The 23,325-nt window shown below is 45.0% G+C and overlaps 1 protein-coding gene across 1 annotated transcript in view; it reads left to right on the top strand.

Moving 5' to 3' along the window:
- kif28 (kinesin family member 28) overlaps nucleotides 1-22,860 on the top strand; it is a gene marked incomplete at both ends in the record, with an annotated part of 52,999 nt that extends 30,139 nt beyond the window's left edge. Inside the window, 12 exons of the mRNA XM_084308227.1 lie at nucleotides 1,582-1,717; nucleotides 2,160-2,278; nucleotides 4,118-4,225; nucleotides 4,413-4,505; nucleotides 5,441-5,581; nucleotides 6,298-6,368; nucleotides 7,222-7,356; nucleotides 11,818-11,984; nucleotides 14,866-15,047; nucleotides 17,671-17,785; nucleotides 18,448-18,581; nucleotides 22,702-22,860. Coding sequence (XP_084164353.1) covers nucleotides 1,582-1,717; nucleotides 2,160-2,278; nucleotides 4,118-4,225; nucleotides 4,413-4,505; nucleotides 5,441-5,581; nucleotides 6,298-6,368; nucleotides 7,222-7,356; nucleotides 11,818-11,984; nucleotides 14,866-15,047; nucleotides 17,671-17,785; nucleotides 18,448-18,581; nucleotides 22,702-22,860 — 1,560 coding nt within the window. The remainder of the gene's footprint in view (nucleotides 1-1,581; nucleotides 1,718-2,159; nucleotides 2,279-4,117; nucleotides 4,226-4,412; nucleotides 4,506-5,440; nucleotides 5,582-6,297; nucleotides 6,369-7,221; nucleotides 7,357-11,817; nucleotides 11,985-14,865; nucleotides 15,048-17,670; nucleotides 17,786-18,447; nucleotides 18,582-22,701) is intronic.
- Between the last annotated feature and the right edge of the window lie 465 nt (nucleotides 22,861-23,325).

Raw genomic sequence — 23,325 nt, 5'->3', positions numbered from 1 at the left:
GCTTATGAGAAATGACTCAAGAGCCATGTTTCTAGTTTTTATGCAAACCTTTGACATGTTGCAAAAAATAAACTAAATAAAGTGTACAAAGGAAAGGTTCCCATCAGTTGGGTTGAGGTGAGTGAATTCAGTGATCGTTTAAACCTGCACTATGGAAGACTGGCACCCTGTGTTCACCTACTGTATCCATCTGTGTGTGTGTGTGTGTGTGTGTGTGTGTGTGTGTGTGTGTGTGTGTGTGTGTGTGTGTGTGCGGGTGTGTGTGTGCGTGCGTGCGGGTGCACATGTGTGGTTGTTTAACCCTTTCACTACCACACTACAGAAGGTTAACCTTTCACTACCACCATCTGTAGTGTCAATCAAATTTATTTATATAGCACATTTAGACATGACACTTGTCAACCAAAGTGCTTCACATAGGAAAAGACAACCAACAGATAGACAAGGAAACAAAACAACACGTCAACAAGCAAGGCAAGGGTCAGAGTGAGTCAGGGAAGGCCAGGCGGTATAGGTGGGTTTTGAGTTTCGATTAAAAGACTGGACGGAGGGGGCAGATTTAATGGACATGGGGATGCTGTTCCAGAGGTCAGGGGCTGCGACCGCAAAAGCACGCCCCCCCCTAGACTTGAAATTAGACCTACGGGTGGTTATCAGCCGAACTGAGAGCCCTGACGTTGGTATAGGGGGTGAGGAGGTCTGCTAGGTAAGCAGGGGCCTTACCATTAAGGGCTTTGTAGACCAATAGGAGGACCTTGAAGTCTATTCTATAGCGTACCGGGAGCCAGTGGAGGGAGGCAAGTACAGGGGTGATGTGAGCTCTCTTCTGGGTACCTGTGAGCAGTCTAGCAGCAGCGTTTTGGGGTAGTTGTAGACGGGCTATGGTGGATTTATTAAGCCCCAGGTACAGGGAGTTACAGTAGTCTAATCGTGAAGATATGAAGGCATGAATTACTCTTTCCAGGTCTGAGGGGGAGAGAATGGCCTTGATCCTGGCTATGGACCGGAGCTGGAAAAAACACCCCTTCACCACCGAGTTTTCCTGCCTATTGAAGGAAAACTCGGGGTCAAAGAGCACGCCCAGGTTTTTAATGAAGGGCTTGACTAGGGGAGACAGGTTACCCAGGCTGCTGGCAATGACACTGGGTTGGTTTGGGGGGCCGAAAAGGAGGATTTCGCACTTTGATTGATTGAGCTGTAGGAAATTGTGTGCCATCCAGCATTTGATGTCGTCTAGGCAGGAACGAAGACTGTCGACTGTAGTGGAAGGGTTAACTTTTTGTAGTGTGGTAGTGAAAGGGTTAACCCGTTGTAGTGTGGTAGTTAAAGGGCTAAGGGTCACTGTTTTGCGTTTGTGTCATTCACATTTTATGCTCTAGAAATTACACTGTAGCCTTTTACGGATTTGGCAGCACTGGCCGTACCCGACTAGAAGAGCTCACAGTGGGAGCTTCCACAGTGTTCCACCCATCAATGTTAGGAGGGTTTTCTCTTGTTCATACATACAGTAGCTTACAGACACATACCTGAACACACACACACACACACACACACACACTGAATGCTTGTTTCTCCCTGTAGGACCGGCTCATCCTGGGCTCCAACAGCACTTACCTGTTCATTGGCTACCCATCAGAAAGGGGCGGGGACGACTGGAGTCGCTATGACTACGACTACTTCCAATCTGAACTGGCTGCTGCCGAGGGCATCCACCTTGGTAGAGAGAGAGAGAGAGAGAGAGAGAGAGAGAGAGAGAGAGAGAGATAGAGAGATCTCTATAGTGTCTAACCACTCCCAGCTTGAGCAAATTTCATTGGTTTGCAGATACTTCACTCATAACTGGCATGTTTGATGCTTTTTGTACTTTGGAGCACTTTTCCATCTCAGCGTAAAAAGAACGTTATCCTCTGGGATTGACATCACTCGACTTCCTGCCAGAGCTGAGAACAAGAGGTCAAATTGTGTGGGTGTGTGTGTGTGTGTGTGTGTGTGTGTGTGTGTGTGTGTGTGTGTGTGTGTGTGTGTGTGTGTGTGTGTGTGTGTGTGTGTGGGTGTGTGTGTGTGTGTGTGTGTGTGTGTGTGTGTGTGTGTGTGTGTGTGTGTGTGTGTGTGTGTGTGTGTGTGTGTGTGTGTGTGTGTGTGTGTGTGCGCGCGCATAGGAGAGTCCAGTTCTGGCTCCAATCAAACAGACCCCAGCCTGCTGGCTGTCTTCTACGACTACATCAAACTGATGCCAATGGTGGCTGAAGCCAACCAGATGAGCCAGGAGCTAAACAAGGTTACACACACACACACACACACACACACACACACACACACACACACACACACACACACACACACACACACACACACAGCAGCTGGATTATTGAGCTCAGTATGGATGCAGCTGCAAACTGCTGTCACTCTGAATGAGAGACTGAGAAAGAGAGAGGGAGACAAAGAAAGACAGGAAGAGAGAGAAAGACAGAGTGAATGAGAATGAGAAAATAAACATTCAAAACATGACAAAATACCCAAATGAAGGATTAATTCAGAAATACGCTCCCTACAAGTAGACCTCTAAATGGGAGTGAATTTTGGAAACTTATGTTATGTCAGTCTTTTCATACGGAGCAGAGGCATGGACGCTGAATGAAGAGGCAAAGCGGATGATAGACTCTTTTGAAATGTGGACGCTGAGGAAGATGCTGAAGATAACATGGAAGGATAAGATCAAGAATGAGGAGGTACTGAGAAGAGCGGGTATGCAAGGAGGACAGCTGCTGGAGAGGTTGAAAAAGAGAAAGATGGAGTTGTGCGGGCGCGTGCTGGGAGGATCCAGCGGGGAGATGTTCAAGAAGGTGGTTATGGGGAAGGTGGATGGAAAGAGAGGAAGTGGAAGACCAAGAAGAGGCTGTGTAGAGACGACGTCTGTGATTGGAGCGGAGTGAGAGGTGGAGTCACGGAGTTGGAGAGAAGAAGTGGGTTGGAGAGTGATAGGCAACCTTCGCAACGAAGAAGCCACCTGATGATGATGATGTCAGTAATATGAAGGAAAAACAATGATATGCATGACAGACTCTTAGATACGGATGACTCCCCATCCAAAGAGGTTGTGGTCAGGTCTTGTTTGTCCCCATTCTTAACCCTTATGTGGCGTTAGGGTCTCCAGCGACCCGTTTCAAGGTTATAATATGTAATAACTACCATGTAGTTGATGTTATTAGAACAAGGCTTTATGATATCCTCCACAACACATATATAAGCACAGCAAAACTATGTTTCACCATTTTGAAAATTCTGAAGGTATCTGCAGAAAAAAAGGTACGACTGTGGTGTTAGGGTCATTCTTGACCCGGCAAGGTAAAACTATACTATAAAAATACTAAATATAAATAAATAAATATTCTAAACCTTTTTCAGAAGTTATATTCTAATATTGTTCTATTATAGTCAGAAAACATTATTATCTGTGGGTTTCACATTTAGTATATTATGATTGAACAACCTCATTTTCATCTTAAAAATAAGGGACATGATGTGTCTCTGGGGCCATAAAATCAAATTACAATGGGATTATATGGTTATGAATCCATATAATGTTAGTTAGGATGTAGTATTAACTATATTGAGTGATACTCCTTTCTTTTTAGTGGTCAGGACTGAGTTAGACCCCGGGTCAACATTGACCCGCTAACAACGGTCAGTGGTGCCAATTCCTAGCACAACATGAGGGTGAAGATGGCGGCAGATTGAACCGACTTCTTTTTAGACACTTTATAAGAGTGATGGAGTTACTAGTTATTTTTGGGCAGTTTGATTTGTTCTATTTATGGTGTGCTTTGCTCAAGTTATTTTGTAACTTGGTCACTCTCCTCAATGCTCATTAGTGATTGGCCACTCAGCTGTACATTGGAGGAGGGTCATGCACACATACAGTATTGTAGTACTACTTGCAAATCAATTAAAAGTATGAAGCTTAAAGAAAGTGAACTGTTTATTTTCCTTTTGACCGTGACTACTTTTTTTAAAGTATACATTCCTCCTTTGGGGTGAATGTATACGGTTTATCTTCTATAAAACCCTCTTATTGGTGTTCTTATAACTTTAATGTTATTGCTGACTCCGTCCCCAGGGGGTGGACTTTAAGCTTGAAATCAAGAACTTGGCGCTGTCCGATTCTAAAGGCCATGACCTGGAAAAGAAGATTGCTGTTAGAGTCACCTCTCTAGAGAGCAAACAGGTCAGTCAAACACACACACACACACGCACACGCACACGCACACGCACACGCACACACACACACACACACACAGGAGGAGAATTTCCATTTCCTTAATGGTGTCAATGAATAATTAAATTCAGTCAGACATTAAAAAAGGCTTAATTGGTACTTTGTCTAAGGAATCTTTAACCCCTGCCCCCCCCAGGTATGGATGTGGTCCAAGGTGAAGTTTGTGAACCGTAAGTTCCTGATGGAGGAGGTGTACCAGCAGCACCTCGCTGAGCGCAGTGGAGAACGGGTAATTCACTGGAAGAAGCCATGTCTTGCTTCATGTTTGAAGATGTTTGATTTGCAGTTCATGTACAGTATAATGTATCTTCAGAAATGTTATCTCTGGACTTTCGGACTTTTTAACTGAAATCATTATTTTTTTATTTATTTTTAATCCTCTCTTTCTCCGATTTTTCTCTGTTTTCTCCCCATCCCAATTTAGTCGTTGTGCCAATTCCCCCCCTCCCCTACCTGTTTGTTGTGCGCATGTTCTCCTACTGGTCGGTACAAGGGAACCCTGAAGTCATCCGCACGCTTCCTCCGACATGCGCGGTGACAGCCAGTGACTCTTTTTTCACCTGGCAGCGAGGACTCTCATTGGTGAAGTGTAACGCGTGGGAGGTCACGCTGCCTTCATCAAGTCCTGCCTCCGCTGAGCAAGCGCCCAGACCTGACCTGTAGGCGTCGCTGTCCACAACGCCAGATTCCCACCCATGACTTCCCTCCCCCTAACCCAGCCAAACGAGTTAGTATAGCGATCAGCCCAAGCCAAGGCAATGCTGACTCCGGGAGTCGAGACCGCAGCCTCTTGCATTGGTGACGAGCGCAATCTCCGCTACGCCACCTGACCGCCTCCTAACTGAAATCATTCTGAAATAAAAATGACCAAGGCTGTGTCTCTAGAGTTCTGCCACAGACCATCAGAACCCCTCCCACCATTATTTACGATATCGTTGATAATACAATATTACAACTGGAAGGAACTGGAAAAAAACATACAACAAATTCATTTTTGTGGTTCAAAGATATCAACAGCCACCTTAATACTTGATTTAGCAACTTGCTAGTACAAATTCCCCATGTTCATTTCTCATACCACATGATCCCACGGGTACCATGAATATATTTGCATAAAAACAGTCTGCTATAATGATGTTCTTTCCTTGGTTTCTGCTCCTATAGGATGGAGAGGGGACATCTGGAGCAGCCATGCCCAGAGACAGAGATCCCTTCTGGGATCCACTGGAACCACTACTCCTGGGCACCACCCACCTCTGGCTTCAATCCCTGGCCTTCCGCATCGCTTTGGAGGAGCAACTGGATGTATGCATAGTTGTGGGAAGAACTGCAAAATAGCCGTCCAAAGGATATTTCTCTAACAAATGGTGTTTGTATGTGAGTGAGTGAAAGAAGCAGAAGAACGCTGGCTGGTATAGAATGCAGAGCTCAAAGGGAAATACCGGTATTTTTTTATCCGGATCCTATTTTTCCATAATTTGTGCTCTAAATTAAACGCTAAATTAACGCTCTAAACACTTTTGGAGTTGGTCCAGTATTGAGCGAGATGGGCTGCGATGTAATCATTGGGGCATTTGTGCTCATCAAATTACGTCCACTAAAAGTGTTTGTTGTTGCTACTGACAGGCTCAGACTGGTATGATAAGTATCGTCTATATCTTACCCCAAACAGCAGTGTCACTAAAAACAGAAGTCTTGCTCTGAAATCCCACAGGCCTGAATCGTTGCACTGCTGTTGATTTGTAACACTTGTATTCGTTTTAATGTCACTATTGAAAGAGTCCCATATTATAAAGATTTAGGCATCTGAAACCTACAGTACCATCATTGTACTCTCTATGAAAAATGTTGCTGTCCCTCTCTCTCTCTCTCTCTCTCTCTCTCTCTCTCTCTCTCTCTGGCAATAAGTGCTGATTGGCTGATGATGAATGAATACTGAGTACTGATTGGTTGCTAATGATTGATTAGTGAGTGCTGATTGGCTAATGTCTGAATACCGACTAGTGATTGGCTTTCTCCAGGTGCTGGGCTCAGAAGGCACAGAGGAGGCCATTATACAGGCTCAGCTGCTCCCCTGCAGCCCCACCGGACTGTATGTGTCTCTCTCTCTCTCACACACACACACACACACACACACACACACACACACACACACACACACACACACACACACACACACACACACACACACACACACACACACACACACACACACACACACACACACACACACACACACACACACACACACACACACACACACACACACACACACACACACACACACACACACACACACACACACACACACACACACACACACACACACACACACACACACACACACACACACACACACACACACACACACACACACACACACACACACACACACACACACACACACACACACACACACACACACACACACACACACACACACACACACACACACACACACACACACACACACACACACACACACACACACACACACACACACACACACACACACACACACACACACACACACACACACACACACACACACACACACACACACACACACACACACACACACACACACACACACACACACACACACACACACACACACACACACACACACACACACACACACACACACACACACACACACACACACACACACACACACACACACACACACACACACACACACACACACACACACACACACACACACACACACACACACACACACACACACACACACACACACACACACACACACACACACACACACACACACACACACACACACACACACAGATAAATAGACAGACAGATAGATCCTCAACCTCACCCTTGTTTCCTTTTCCCTCCCCTCTCTCCCTCTCTCCATCCTTCCTCACTCTCTCCATCCTTCCTCACTCTTATCCATCTCTCCACCCTCTTTTCTCCAGCTCCCTTGGTGAAGACGGCATCCTAATTGACCCGTCAGAGTTGTTGGGTCGAAGGCTGGACTTCCAGCTGGTCCTGGATCAGTGTTGTGGCCTCCGTTGGATCAAAAAGGCTAGAAACAGGGGAGTCCAGATTGGGTAAAAGACACTGTATATAGACACTGTATATGTTACAGGTACCAGGATATGGCACCTGATAGCAGATATATGTTCAACCTATGAAACAGGTTGTAGTTAGTCATTTGACAAAGGAAGGTGCAGACACGATGTTACTGACTCTGGGTCCTCCCGGTTGTCTTTCAACAACGTTTATTTATTCCACAGAATAATCAATCAATCATTGTATCATCATTGTATCATCATTGTATCATCATTGTATAATCATTCAGTTCAATTAGTTACATTACTTTAATACATTCAATTATAATCCCATTCTTGTTATTAATTCAAAAGCAAATTCATCATTGCAACACACATTCTACCCTTTTAGGATACCCTGGTTCACTTCAATAGCATTTTCCTTTTAAATGTAGTTATCCAGTATTGTTGTGAAGGGCCAGATTAAACTGAGAATCTACCTTTATTGTTTGATATACTTTGTATATTATTTATATATATACACGGAATATCCCTTTACCTGCGTTCAAACCAGAGTAATATTCGCTCTCCTTATTGGACAGCGCCCCTAGGCGCCAGCGCGCAGGCCCCCAACGGCAGGTTCAAAGACAAGTTCAGGCATGTCAGGACATGCCCGGAGACAGCGTATTGATACCAGACAAAGACTGCGGTTTGGGACTAGATATTCACTTATTCACTTTAGGCGCAGGTGCGCAGAGTTGTTGTTCATCCCGAGTCAACGTGCAGTGAAGTGAGCAACCGTGCGTCTAACAGAGCGTTGAGAACCACGTGCGAATAGAATAGTAAAGTGTCAGAGTTTAATGCAGTAACGTCGAGTTCGACCTAATCTAATGTGAAGTAAATAGTCGTTCATTTATTGTATATCGTGCGGCCACAGTTCGTTCGGGTGTAGCATTACCCAGCGGTTCGTTGTGTCTTTAGCTAGTGTACTTAGCCAGGGTGTGTGGCCTAAATACGTCGCCCACACCCGAGGAGTCCTAGGCGGAGAACCGTTGGACATGTACACAGGAGAATCGGCGTCGGCGATTGCAGAACCATTACTGGTTGGATTATATTGATTTAGAACGTGTTACCCGGAGAAGAGCATCGTTGATTTCCACTATCGTTTGGGATTCAACCTCGTGAGGATTACAACTCGGGCTGGCCTCGTGGACGGAGGCTGGCTAGCTGTCATCAATGCTATCGAGCATTTGGATTACAATTATTGCTTTGCTGCTGATCAAGGGAGTTACAAGGACCGACTCCTGTACCTGGAGTCTCTTTGTTCCTCATTGAATCAGACTGAGTACCCGAACATTCCTCTACCCTCCAGGCCTTACACCCCCGGAGGGAACCCATTGTCTCCAGGCGGTACCAGTGTTGCCCTATATAATTGCTACTATACGACAGGTGGTGTCAACTTAGACCCATCGTAGGATTCCTGCTATTCTTAGTGACTCATGCTATTGACTGACTTTACGCATATTCTTCGCCATACAAGCGCGACCCTAATTCTCATTCTGTAACCTAATGTTGCATAATAATAATAAATTACCCTCAAATACTATTTCTTTGTCAATGCCGTGTTCTTGTGGGTGTTCACCATCTATATTTGATGTACTGTCTGGCCAGTAATTAAAGTACATAACTAGCAGTGGTTTAATCTATCACAATCTTTAATACAGTCAGGGTTTTGTAACCCCTCAGTTACAAGTATTATATACTGTACATTGTAATTACTTATGTCTTTATACATATTTGGCGTCTTAAGTATAAGCACGTGAGAAGAGAAACATTCTCCTGTTAACCTCTGTCTAGACATGTCTAGGCATGTTGGAAGAGACCATCGTATGTCTTCTTTTAAACAACACTGTCATTCTCATTGTCTGTCAAACAATTCCTTAAATCACCAATAAGTGTTACCTTTATCATCAGTCATTTATCATCAGTCATATCCACTATTCTCTAGTATACAGAAATACCTCAACACCTCAGTGTTACCCATATTTAGAGAGAGAGAGAGAGAGAGAGAGAGAGAGAGAGAGAGAGAGAGAGAGAGAGAGAGAGAGAGAGAGAGAGAGAGAGAGAGAGAGAGAGAGAGCGAGCATGTGGTACCGCTCTGGTGTTTAGCCACCTCCCACAGGTAGTGTAAGCTAAAGTAATTTCCCTCTAACCGTCTTGTACACAATATACACATTTACTACACAGCAATTCAACCCAAAACAGTATGTATTTCAAAACATAAACCTTTATAATCCCCTTGGAGATACTTAACTCCGACACGTTAGTGATTAAATGGACAATTGTATTCCAACACTATTTAAATGTACCACGAGACATGGCGCCATCAATAGATGGTCTGCTTCTCAACCACGTTACTTGTCGTCTTAAACTTCTTAAACTTGACTCAAACATCGACAATAGTTACTTCATTTGAACCCTCGACATTGCATGTATCCTTGTTAACCTTTATGTGTGTTTTGTAGTATATTACCCACCTATGAAACAGGTTGTAGTTAGTCATTTGACAAAGGAAGGTGCAGACACGATGTTACTGACTCTGGGTCCTCCCGGTTGTGAGACTGAGGTCGCCTCGTGCGTCCCTAAGCACAAAGTACGGTTCCCTGGAAGGCGAAGCCACTAAACACCAGTCCTATACTGCCACCTATTGACCAAATTATGTTAATGTCTCCCATTACATATAAATGACTGTTCTACCTTGTTTCTGATGGAGGTAATCCTGTACCAATATGTTCACACTGTTTTGACACATAATCTAAAGATATTAACGTGATACCACTTCTAGTGGGCATCACATATATATACACTATACATAGACACTGTACATAGACACTGTACATAGACACTGTACATAGACACTGTGTATATAGACACTGTATATACACTATACATAGACACTGTACATAGACACTGTACATAGACACTGTATATAGACACTGTACATAGACACTGTGTATATAGACACTGTACATAGACACTGTATATAGACACTGTATATAGACTCTGTACATAGACACTGTATATATACACACTATACATAGACACTGTACATAGACACTGTATATAGACACTGTATATAGACTATGTACATATACACTGTACATAGACACTGTACATAGACTCTGTACATATACACTATATAGACACTATCCATAGACACTGTACATAGACACTGTATATAGACACTGTACATAGACACTGTACATATACACTGTATATACACTGTATATAGACACTATTTAGACACTGTATAGACACTGTACATATACACTATATAGACACTGTATACACTGTATATATACACTATATAGACACTGTACACAGACACCATATAGACACTGTATATAGACACTGCATATACACTGTACATAGACCCTGTACATATAGAGACATTGAGGGACAACATTTCTTTTGACTATACAGATTGTTACTTGTGTAGAACTTTGTCATCAGAGCGCCCCCTTCTTCCCCTGGAGAGGGAGAGCTTCTCTGTACTTCCCTGAAATCTGAGTTGCATGTGTGATGTCACTAGGTGGAACCTATCATGGTCCAATATGTGGTACAGTAACTTGACACCTTAACATCAGCATATACAGAAAGCTGAGTATTGACATGTGTTGAAAGAATACAAGCTGACAACTTTCTGGTAAATGTGGGTGCTTGTTGCCAACTATTTATAGATCCTTGCATTTTCAATGAGGGTAGAGATGCTGCTAAGCCATTTTATTATCAGTATTATCAGTAGTTTATTGAATAATTGTATGTAAAAACATTCATATAAATTGTTATTCAATATAGAAACTTTATTAGGTTTTTTTATACAAATAAAAAAGAAAAGTTTATTATAAAAATAGAAAATATATTGTAATTGTTAAATACAATACACATTTATTTACAGTACGTTAAAAATACATCTGGGGGCTTTAATAAATAATTTTAAGGATAAAAGGGTAAAGAGTGAATCAGTCATTATCCACCAAATGATCTTTTCTAGACACATTCCAGACATTTAATTTGGAGCGTTTGATCTTTTAAGATAAGATTAAAACAAAACCTGTTGTTTCAGTTAGTGAAGTTCCAATATATTCTTTTGAAAACTTTTGTTTCCTTCTTCTTCTCTTTTACATTTTTCTTTTTCCTTTTAAGGGTCCATGTGGGAGAAATGTTTTTATTTTGCACATCATTTCACACACATCCAAAAACTCGACAGTTTTGCACACATCCATTTCGTTTTACAGTTATTGAGAGTAAATTAGTTAGTAAATTAGGATATGGCCACCAGTGGGGGACCCTGATGTAAACATTGTACCCATTCTGCAATCTGTTAATACATTTTTCAATCATTCAATTAATCAGTGATGTCATCAAGACGTTGAATCCTTGTGTTGTGTTAATTTTCCTTTCCTTTCCTTTCCTCTCCTCTCCTCTCCTTCCCTGGACCTCTTTCCTTGTCCCTCTCAGTTTCAGGATGTTTGACTGCAGCCAGACCTTGTACACACCAGCTGTGTGGCATAATGTTAACCCTTTGCTGGACCACCGGGTTCATTTCTCTTCCCTCCACACATCGCAGAGTCTGCTAGACTACCTACAGAGCAGCGCTTTGGTGTTGGAGCTTTGGGGCCTTCAGGGTAAGAGACTCCAGACTCATAGCAGAGGGTTGAAGGCTTCATGTTAGTATTGGAGCTTTGGGGCCTTCAGGGTAAGAGACTCCAGACTCATAGCAGAGGGTTGAAGGCTTCATGTTAGTATTGGAGCTTTGGGGCCTTCAGGGTAAGAGACTCCAGACTCATAGCAGAGGGTTGAAGGCTTCATGTTAGTATTGGAGCTTTGGGGCCTTCAGGGTAAGAGACTCCAGACTCATAGCAGAGGGTTGAAGGCTTCATGTTAGTATTGGAGCTTTGGGGCCTTCAGGGTAAGAGACTCCAGACTCATAGCAGAGGGTTGATGGCTTCATGTTAGTATTGGAGCTTTGGGGCCTTCAGGGTAAGAGACTCCAGACTCATAGCAGAGGGTTGAAGGCTTCATGTTAGTATTGGAGCTTTGGGGCCTTCAGGGTAAGAGACTCCAGACTCATAGCAGAGGGTTGAAGGCTTCATGTTAGTATTGGAGCTTTGGGGCCTTCAGGGTAAGAGACTCCAGACTCATAGCAGAGGGTTGATGGCTTCATGTTAGTATTGGAGCTTTGGGGCCTTCAGGGTAAGAGACTCCAGACTCATAGCAGAGGGTTGATGGCTTCATGTTAGTATTGGAGCTTTGGGGCCTTCAGGGTAAGAGACTCCAGACTCATAGCAGAGGGTTGATGGCTTCATGTTAGTATTGGAGCTTTGGGGCCTTCAGGGTAAGAGACTCCAGACTCATAGCAGAGGGTTGAAGGCTTTATGTTGGACAGAAATAGAAGAGAGCGTCATTGTCTTAGTATTGGAGCCCTGGGGCATTCAGGGTATGCTTGGGTGGATGGATAGACTAATCACTAATGGATGGATAGAGATGGGTAGGACAGAGAGTGAGAGAGGGCAGAGAGGTGGAGAGAGCAGAGAGGTGGAGAGAGCAGAGAGGTGGAGAGAGAGAGGAGTGAGGTGGAGAGAGATGAAGTCAGAGAGGTGGAGAGAGAGAGTGGAGAGAGAGCAGAGAGGTGGAGAGAGAGAGCAGAGAGGTGGAGAGAGAGATGAAGTCAGAGAGGTGGAGAGAGAGAGCAGAGAGAGATGAAGTCAGAGAGGTGGAGAGAGAGAGCAGAGAGAGATGAAGTCAGAGAGGTGGAGAGAGAGAGCAGAGAGAGATGAAGTCAGAGAGGTGGAGAGAGAGAGCAGAGAGAGATGAAGTCAGAGAGGTGGAGAGAGAGAGTGGAGAGAGAGCAGAGAGGTGGAGAGAGAGAGCAGAGAGGTGGAGAGAGAGATGAAGTCGGAGAGGTGGAGAGATAGCAGATAGGTGGAGAGAGATGAGAGGTAGAGAGAGCAGAGAGGTAGAGAATGTTCAGTTTGTTAACACATTTGATGAATAGTACTTATTTTTGTATTTGGGGGATTTTAATTGAAGTAAAATATACATATTTTGTATGTTCTTCTCTTGTGGGATAAAAATGTTGACAATCTATCAATTATATTTACAAATTTCACATTGGTGATGGAAGGTTGATAATGTTAGCTACTTGGATTTTTAAAACATTTGTATGTGGTCATCGAAAACTGTATACAGTATGCTTTCCTTGAATGTGTGTTTGTTTGTCATTTTCTTTCTGAAGAAACTAGTCTAAATGTAATTATTTATTTTGGTCAGGGTAGCTCAAATGGAATATTACATTCAATATTCCCTTCCCTGCCTGGCTATCCCACACCCAAACATTTACAAACTGGGCAGTAGATTAGGTAAACCGTGTACCTGGGCTGGATTAGAAAAGAACAGCTAGTTGATTCATTAAAGCCAGTTGATTGCTTGTGTCCTTGGTGTGACATACATCTGTAGTGCCTACATGTAAACAATAACTCAGACTGCCAAATCCATATCAAGACGATGCAAAAATCATGTTCCATAATATTAAACCTAGGTTCAAAGTAAGTGTAAAAAGCCAATTATAATGCAATACAATAGTGGTTATGGCTTAGAATTTATTAGGTTATGTTTGGGTAATCGGTAGCAAGAATTACATCTAGACAATAACAAGAAAAAGGTTTTGCTTTTGGGCCACTGCCAACATGTAAAATAAAATAAAAACTCTAACCCTAACTAACCTTACTGTCATGCACTTGTTGTCCTAATAAATTAACCTACACTATAACACGCAACACTTTGATGAACAATGTTACTCAGCTGATAGAGTTGTACCCAGTGGTGCAGTCGTAATATGGGAACTGCCCAAATGCCACGTGCACGCGCATGCGCATACATGTTCCCTCGGTTGCGCACAGAACAGATGATTATTATGCATAAATGTTTTAAATGTAATTGTAGTTACAATTTCTTTAATTGAATTAACTTAAACTAGAAAAGTAAATACAAACTAAATTAACAATGTAACTTAGAGTTAGTTTACAGAAGGACAGTTTCCTTCAGAGACTGAAGCACAACTTAATGTCTCATCCTTCCAGTCGGGACCACAGATCAAGCAACCCCCCACCAGCTCTTCTCGTTGTTATGCTATCGGTATCCTATTATTATGCAAAGTCTAGGTGATAAGTGCCGGCCGGTGCAATGAGTCCAGTCAGTGACAATTGTGAACGCATTTTTGTGTGAGCGCGTGCACATCCGCGCGCACTTCTGCCTCAGTGATCTACTACAACGGCGTGTAACCGGCCGCGTGTGTGCATGACTGCATCGCTGGGTACCCTTCCTGATGACTTGTCGTACAGAACTTGTAAGTCGCTTTGGATAAAAGCGTTCAGCTAAATGACTAAATGTAAATGTAAATGTAAATGTTGTTTCTTCCCTCAGAGGGCTGCAATGATATGGTGTCACCTGTAGAGGGAGTAAGGGTGACCTCAGAGGGGATCTTCATCATGTTGTTTCTTCTCTCAGAGGGCTGCAATGACATGGTGTCACCTGTAGAGGGAGTAAGGATGACCTCAGAGGGGATCTTCATCATGTTGTTTCTTCTCTCAGAGGGCTGCAATGACATGGTGTCACCTGTAGAGGGAGTAATGATGACCTCAGAGGGGATCTTCATCATTGACCAGGTCGCAGGATCAGACACTAAGGCTGTAAGTTACATGCTGCGTGGCGGCTGGGTAGCGCAGTGGACTAAGCACTCGCCTACCACCGCAGAGACTCTCGGATCAAATCCAGCTGTACCTCCAGCGGTACCTCCGGCATGGTCAGTCGTCCCGACTAACACAATTGACAGTGTTAGCGGGTGGGAAGCCGGCGGTGGGGTATGTGTGTCCTGGCCGTTGTAAACTGTGACTCCTACTGTTCAGCAGGGAGGGGATCTGGGGGAAATAGCATGAACCTCTGCACATGTTACGTTCCCCCAGTGAAACTCCTCGCTGTCAGGTGAAAAGAAGCGGCTGGCGACTCCACATGTATCGGAGGAGGCATGTGGTAGTTCTACACATAGATATATATAGAACACTAGATAGCTTGCCCGCGCTGCCGGCCAATGGAGAGCGACGTCACTGAACCGCCGCCACCTTGCTCCAGTTAGCCTTGAGTGAGAGTGAGTGAGCTGCACAGACAAAAATACTCATAACTCGCTGAAATATTGAAGGATTTACAAACGGTTTGTTTTATTACAAGCATTATTAACGTGGCTATGATTCAAGCGGTTTGTAAAAAAAAAACATCTTTAAAAAAAAAAAAATTATAAGTATGCAGTATCATAACTACATCTTTGATGTTTATAGCAAACCAACCCGTTTGTAAATCCGTCAATATTTCAGCGAGTTATGAGTATTTTTGTCTGTGCAGCTCACTCACTCTCACTCAAGGCTAACTGGAGCAAGATGGCGGCGGTTCAGTGACGCTGGTGACTCCGCCTTAAGCTATCTAGTGTTCTATAGATATCTATGGTTCTACACCCTCCCCAGGCCGACAGTGGGGCAATGCGTGCAACGACCAGGAAGGGAATTGGCATAACGACAAAATTGGGATGGGTGAAAAAAAGCCCAAAAATAAATAGAAAGAAAAAGAGCAAGCCGCCATCTTGACAAACGGTGACACATAAGTCAGGAGTCAGACCAGAGGCTGGACTCAAAACATTCTAGCAGGAAAGGCTGGACTAAAAACAAGGGATTTCAAACAGTTGAGGAAGAACTGTGAATAACTCACTTTTGTGTGGACTTTGGATTTTGTAACTCTGAGGTTTCTGTATTGTGAGTATAATATAGTTGCTACATTTAATAGCCTGTTTAATGTTTAATAGCCTGTTTAATGCTTTATAAAGTATGTGTTAATCCTTGGTCAATATTTTTTTTTATTATCCTTTTTCTCCTCCTTTTTCCGTCCCCCCCCCCCCATCCCAATGTTAGTCGTTATGCCAATTCCCAATCCCCTTCCTGGTCGTTGCGCACTCTACCCCCTACCGTTGGTCTGGGAGGGCGGAGACTTATCACATGCTTCCTCCGACACATGTGTAGCCAGCCCACCGCTTCTTTTCACCCGGCAGCACGGACTCTCACTGGGAGAGTGTAATGTGTGGACGGTCACACTACCTCCCCCAGATCCTTCCCTCGCTGTGCAGGCGCCCCGACCGAACTGTAGGAGTCGCTGTTTACAACGACCAGGACCCACCCCACCGGCTTTCCCACCCGCTAACACCGCCAATTGTGTCAGTATGGGCGGTCGGCCAAGCCGGAGGTACCGCAGCTGGATTCGATCCCACTGTCTCTGCGGTGGTAGACAGACGCTTAGTCCGCTGCGCTACCCGGTCGCCCCTTGGTCAATAGTTTAACCTGGATAATAAAAACAGTTGATAAATGGTTTGATAAACTAACGCAACTAGAAAGTCACTGTTTTATATCATTTATTTTAACCCACAACTTGAATTTGCAGGCAGATTTGTACCAGTACCAGTATATATTTGCATACTGAAAAAATGTGTGTGTGTGTGTGTGTGTGTGTGTGTGTGTGTGTGTGTGTGTGTGTGTGTGTGTGTGTGTGTGTGTGTGTGTGTGTGTGTGTGTGTGTGTGTGTGTGTGTGTGTGTGTGTGTGTGTGTGTGTGTGTGTGTGTGTGTGTGTGTGTGTGTGTGTGTGTGTGTGTGTGTGTGTGTGTGTGTGTGTGTGTGTGTGTGTGTGTGTGTGTGTGTGTGTGTGTGTGTGTGTGTGTGTGTGTGTGTGTGTGTGTGTGTGTGTGTGTGTGTGTGTGTGTGTGTGTGTGTGTGTGTGTGTGTGTGTGTGTGTGTGTGTGTGTGTGTGTGTGTGTGTGTGTGTGTGTGTGTGTGTGTGTGTGTGTGTGTGTGTGTGTGTGTGTGTGTGTGTGTGTGTGTGTGTGTGTGTGTGTGTGTGTGTGTGTGTGTGTGTGTGTGTGTGTGTGTGTGTGTGTGTGTGTGTGTGTGTGTGTGTGTGTGTGTGTGTGTGTGTGTGTGTGTGTGTGTGTGTGTGTGTGTGTGTGTGTGTGTGTGTGTGTGTGTGTGTGTGTGTGTGTGTGTGTGTGTGTGTGTGTGTGTGTGTGTGTGTGTGTGTGTGTGTGTGTGTGTGTGTGTGTGTGTGTGTGTGTGTGTGTGTGTGTGTGTGTGTGTGTGTGTGTGTGTGTGTGTGTGTGTGTGTGTGTGTGTGTGTGTGTGTGTGTGTGTGTGTGTGTGTGTGTGTGTGTGTGTGTGTGTGTGTGTGTGTGTGTGTGTGTGTGTGTGTGTGTGTGTGTGTGTGTGTGTGTGTGTGTGTGTTAGCCTGTGGACTCAGTGCTGGCTCTGCAGCAGGACCTGGAGGACCTGAGGAGCATCAATGCATCACTAAGAAAGGAGAACCACACTCTGAGAGAAAAGATGAACACAACCAGGACGGGTAATTCAGAGAGAGAGAGAGAGATATCAGATATAGATATATATCTATACAGTGTTATTATACAGTGTTATATAAATAAATGGGTTGGATAGTTAATGTTACATGCGGACACACATTCAAAGTTTGCCGATCGGAAATGTATCCGGCGTGGAGGTATTTGAAAGCGGTGTGCCACTAAAAAATGTGTGTAGTGAAGCATTTACGTAGTAAACAGTTAATGTTTTTGCTCTAGGCTGCTGGGTTTAATAACCTTGCACGGCAGCCGACTTTGCAAGATCACACAATAATCCATCTGGTCAGGCTTCAAGTTATGTGCTTGTGCCCGAACCACAGTGGTTCTTCAGACCCATCAGCATTTTCAGGTCTCTAACTACAGCAAGAAGACTGCGAGTTCAAAGAACGACTTCAGAATCAGAAAGGTCTTTATTGCCAAGTAGTTTTCACATACAAGGAATTTGATTTGGTAATTTTTGGTGCAACATTAACAGACAGACAATTACGGTAGAATAAAGTAAAAAGGTGGAATAAAATAAATGGAATATAAACTGTGGTCAAAAATGATAAACTGAATCTTTACACACACACACACACACTGAGAGAACACTCAACACTGCGAGGACTATAGTAACACTCACACACTCCCTTTCTCTCCTGGCCTTTAGGTGCAGAGTGTGTGCGTGGTCGTTCGGTCCGGCCCAGCTGTGATGCTGAGTTTGCCCGCGCCCTCAAAGTCTTCTACCACAGCATGATATCAGTCCGGGCCCAGCTGCAGCGCCTGCGCAGACACAGGCCCAGTGTATGTATCCATTCAATACTGTATCACCTGCTGTAGGTCGGAGGTATGTGACGTGCTCTGGCTCACCAAACAGCCTCCTCATCAAATACACACACACAGCAGGAGGACTGGGGCAGGAGCAGGAGGACTGGGGCAGGAGCAGGAGGACTGGGGCAGTAGCAGGAGGACTGGGGCAGGAGGACTGGGGCAGGAGGACTGGGGCAGGAGCAGGAGGACTGGGGCAGGAGCATGATGACTGGGGTAGGAGCAGGAGGACTGGGGCAGGAGCAGGAGGACTGGGGCAGGAGCAGGAGGACTGGGGTAGGAGCAGGAGGACTGGGGCAGGAGCAGGAGGACTGGGGCAGGAGCAGGAGGACTGGGGCAGGAGCAGGAGGACTGGGGCAGGAGCAGGAGGACTGGGGTAGGAGCAGGAGGACTGGGGCAGGAGCAGGAGGACTGGGGCAGGAGGACTGGGGCAGGAGCAGGAGGACTGGGGCAGGAGCAGGAGGACTGGGGCAGGAGGACTGGGGCAGGAGCAGGAGGACTGGGGCAGGAGCAGGAGGACTGGGGCAGGAGCAGGAAGACTGGGGCAGGAGCAGGAGGACTGGGGCAGGAGGACTGGGGCAGGAGCAGGAGGACTGGGGCAGGAGCAGGAGGACTGGGGCAGGAGCAGGAGGACTGGGGCAGGAGCAGGAGGGCAGGGGCAGGAGGACTGGGGCAGGAGCAGGAGGGCAGGGGCAGGAGGACTGGGGCAGGAGCAGGAGGACTGGGGCAGGAGGACTGGGGCAGGAGCAGGAGGACTGGGGCAGGAGCAGGAGGACTGGGGCAGGAGGACTGGGGCAGGAGCACGAGGACTGGGGCAGGAGGACTGGGGCAGGAGGACTGGGGCAGGAGCAGGAGGACTGGGGCAGGAGGACTGGGGCAGGAGGACTGGGGCAGGAGCAGGAGGACTGGGGCAGGAGCAGGAGGACTGGGGCAGGAGCAGGAGGACTGGGGCAGGAGCAGGAGGACTGGGGCAGGAGCAGGAAGACTGGGGCAGGAGCAGGAGGACAGGGGCAGGAGGACTGGGGCAGGAGCAGGAGGACTGGGGCAGGAGCAGGAAGACTGGGGCAGGAGCAGGAGGACTGGGGCAGGAGCAGGAGGACTGGGGCAGGAGGACTGGGGCAGGAGCAGGAAGACTGGGGCAGGAGCAGGAAGACTGGGGCAGGAGCAGGAGGACTGGGGCAGGAGCACGAGGACTGGGGCAGGAGGACTGGGGCAGGAGGACTGGAGCAGGAGCAGGAGGACAGGGGCAGGAGGACTGGGGCAGGAGCAGGAAGACTGGGGCAGGAGCAGGAAGACTGGGGCAGGAGCAGGAAGACTGGGGCAGGAGCAGGAGGACAGGGGCAGGAGGACTGGGGCAGGAGCAGGAAGACTGGGGCAGGAGGACTGGGGCAGGAGCAGGAGGACTGGGGCAGGAGCAGGAGGACTGGGGCAGGAGCAGGAGGACTGGGGCAGGAGCAGGAGGACTGGGGCAGGAGCAGAGCAGGCTGGGGCAGGAGCAGGAAGACTGGGGCAGGAGCAGGAAGACTGGGGCAGGAGCAGGAAGACTGGGGAGGTCTTTTGATGCTCCAAGGTGTTTTAATTGTGACAAATAATAGCAGCAGATACAACGTTTCGACCCTTCCAGTCTATGAACTGCATGAAATTATGGTGAATTGAAAATGGGGGACCCTGATGTAAACAAGACGAAAGTCTTTCTCTGGTCTGCATCCCCTTAACAATTGTGTGTATTGGGCGCTCCAGTAGCACACCACATAGCGCGCTGAGTCGCGAAGTGGTCGCCCCAGGTTCGATTCCCCGACCCGGTGGCCATATGCCGCATGTCTTCCCCTCTTCTCCTCTGTCGGTCCTGCGTGGCCAAAAGGTCCTGCGTTGACCAAAAAAGCTGAAAATGCTATAAATAAAATATTAAAAAAAAAAAAAAATTAAAACAATTGTGTGTATTGAGCTGTACTGTATTGTACCCATTCTGCAATCTGTTAACCTCACTTTGAGTGCCAGCCACGCGTTTTGTCGTTAGTTCATGCCGACCGTTGAGTTTGTCGTATTATTTTTTATTGGTGATTTGAATTCATATCTCATCAATCGAGCCTCAGGTTAGTGTTGCAGACTCTCTCTGAGCTCAATTGGGAAGATACCGCCCCCTATCGTATCTCCCTGTGTAACTGCACCCCATTACTTTAGACTGATGGGGGGGGGGGGGGGGGGGTAGCGGGCCAATTTCCACATTTTACTTTTCCGTCAAGCCAACTGAAGAATCTATTGTGATCGCCGGCCCGGAAAACGCGTGGATTATGTATTTACAGTACTCAACGCTGAATCAATAAACGCGATCGATATTTGGAATGGCGATCAGGAATTGGAATAATCTTTTTGGATAACATCTGATCTGAGGTAAGGAATTTATTTGACCAGTCAATCAGAGCTATTTTCACAGAGATATCAGCGTTTTCCCAATGCGTGTGTGTGTGTGTGTCTGTGTGTGCGATCAGGAAATGAGAGAATCGATATTTCAGCCCGCTTCTATAGCGTGCATAAGTACACATATACTATCGATAATCTAGCGTTTATTTGAAAACGATTCATAAATAGGCCAAAAAATTACAACGTTTTAGTGTATGCCAGAATATTCGAGTAAATGTCGTTTATCACGGAATCTTTATATTTTCCTTGAAAACGAGAACTTTCCAAAATGCTATAAAACGGATTTGTTTTTGCGGTTGACTGCAAACAAGTCATTGATAAACGACGGGCAGATTAGACACATAGCCATAATTTAAGATTATGCGTTCACAACGCTATCATTGAAGTGGGTGGTGGCATTTAACGGGGGTAAGGCGCACCGCATGGCTGGTAATCAAAGTGTTAAGCCCGGAGCCTATATTCAGAAAATCCGCCTAAAATACATACCTAAGTAAATGTAATATTGCTCCACTTCTACAAGGTACATTTGCATGTTATTGGTATCTAGGGACATCTATGGACCTCAGTGAATGTATTCCCAGTGTCAGAAATGTTGTGTCTATTACTAGGCTTGCTTAAATTATGATGAAACAAAGGAGAATATGAATTATGATTTTTCTTTGCCATCTTTGACAGTGAATAACACCATGCTAATAATGACCAAACATTAAAAACTGCCACTGATTTCGTTCAGTACCTCCTTGAGATCATGTGTACAGAAAATCTAAGGAAATGAAGATGATTAAACAGAAGGTTCTGTAGATACAGTACTGAATTCTCCCATCTGGACCAATGCAATTTGAAATATTATTATAGAATATAGAATAGCAGGCTTATAAATTACCTTATTATAGCCAATTTGCATATTTATATATATATACATATATTATCTTTCAAATGCCCGAGTTCAATTTGGATTTAGTATCACCAGGCGTGCATAAGAACAGATAATGAAATCTACTGTAATCTACTGTACTTTTTTATTTTGACCACAGTTTTGAAACTAATTTCAGATCTAATTGTTGCTGCATGCTAACAATAGGGAAGAGAAACTAACAATATTTGTCAAAAACGTTACCTTTTGTGGTAGAATTATCCCGAATAATAACAGTTATTGAAATAATCCATACAGAACTTTGAACCTTGAACCCCATAGAAACTTACAAGAAGTGTAGTTTTGAAAAAATCCAACGCTGATCGACAGCTAGCGATGTCTATTACAAAATGGCAGCAAAAAACTACAATTCCCATGATTCAAGGTTTTACAAAATGGTTGCCTCTCGCGGAATATACAGACATTTCGAAGAGGAAAATCTATCTAATACACACTTTAACCTATTCCTAAACTAACGTATTGATGATAATATACATTCTAAATGCTGTTGTGACATGGTTATGATGTTTATACTTGAATACGTTTGAAATAAAAATCGCTACTTTTATAGAACAGTCTGAAAATATTGATTTATGACCAGATGTCATTCGCGCGGAAGAGGTTAACTAAAGTTTTCAATCAATCAATCAAACAAACAGAAAAGGGGATGCATCCCTCGCAGCCAATCAGGGTGATCCAAATACCAAGTTGAGCTGAAATACCAACCTCTGTCTGGTCATATGTTTTGTGTGTCTGTTCCAGGAAGAGGCGGACATGTTGGGCCTGAGGCTGTTTGTAAACGAGCAGGGCCGACTGCTGAGGGACTTCTCAGAGCACCTGGAGCAGAGTGTCTCCTCACTCAAACAGGATGTAGCCGCCATTGTCCGCAGGAAAAGGGAGCGCTCTGGAATCTGGTCCTGACTGTTCAAAAGGTAGACAGTTCAAAAGGTAGACGATACTGCCACCTGTCGGGATTTGAGCGTCATTGCAATTATAACGTAGCCAGCGGTGCCAGGGAGACACAGGCAGGTCCGCATGAGTGTTTAGAATGGGAAAATCGAAAAAAAGAAAAAAGGATCTAAAAACGAGATTTCTCGTTTTTGGCGCTCAACGGTTGGATTTGAAACACGCAAATTCTCGTGTTTGGCGCTGAATGAGTTAATGTTTTGTAGCCTTTAAGCAATATTTCTTGTACCATTCCTTTACTCCAATTATGAGAAATCAGCTTGCTTACGAGTAAACGCACTAGCGTACAGAGAACATGTTTTGTCTGAAACCACTCCTAACAACCAATTTTCTCAGAACAGTTTACTATGGATCCCAGGTCCTGCCTGTACAGTTTCTTCTACATGAAAACTTGTTTCTATAAAGCTCAGGGTGAACCTT

Source organism: Notolepis coatsorum (genome assembly GCF_963971535.1).
Source record: "Notolepis coatsorum genome assembly, chromosome: 2".
NCBI lineage: Eukaryota > Metazoa > Chordata > Actinopteri > Aulopiformes > Paralepididae > Notolepis > Notolepis coatsorum.
Note: the sequence above shows the minus strand (reverse complement) of the source record. Positions and strands in the feature narration are given on the sequence as shown.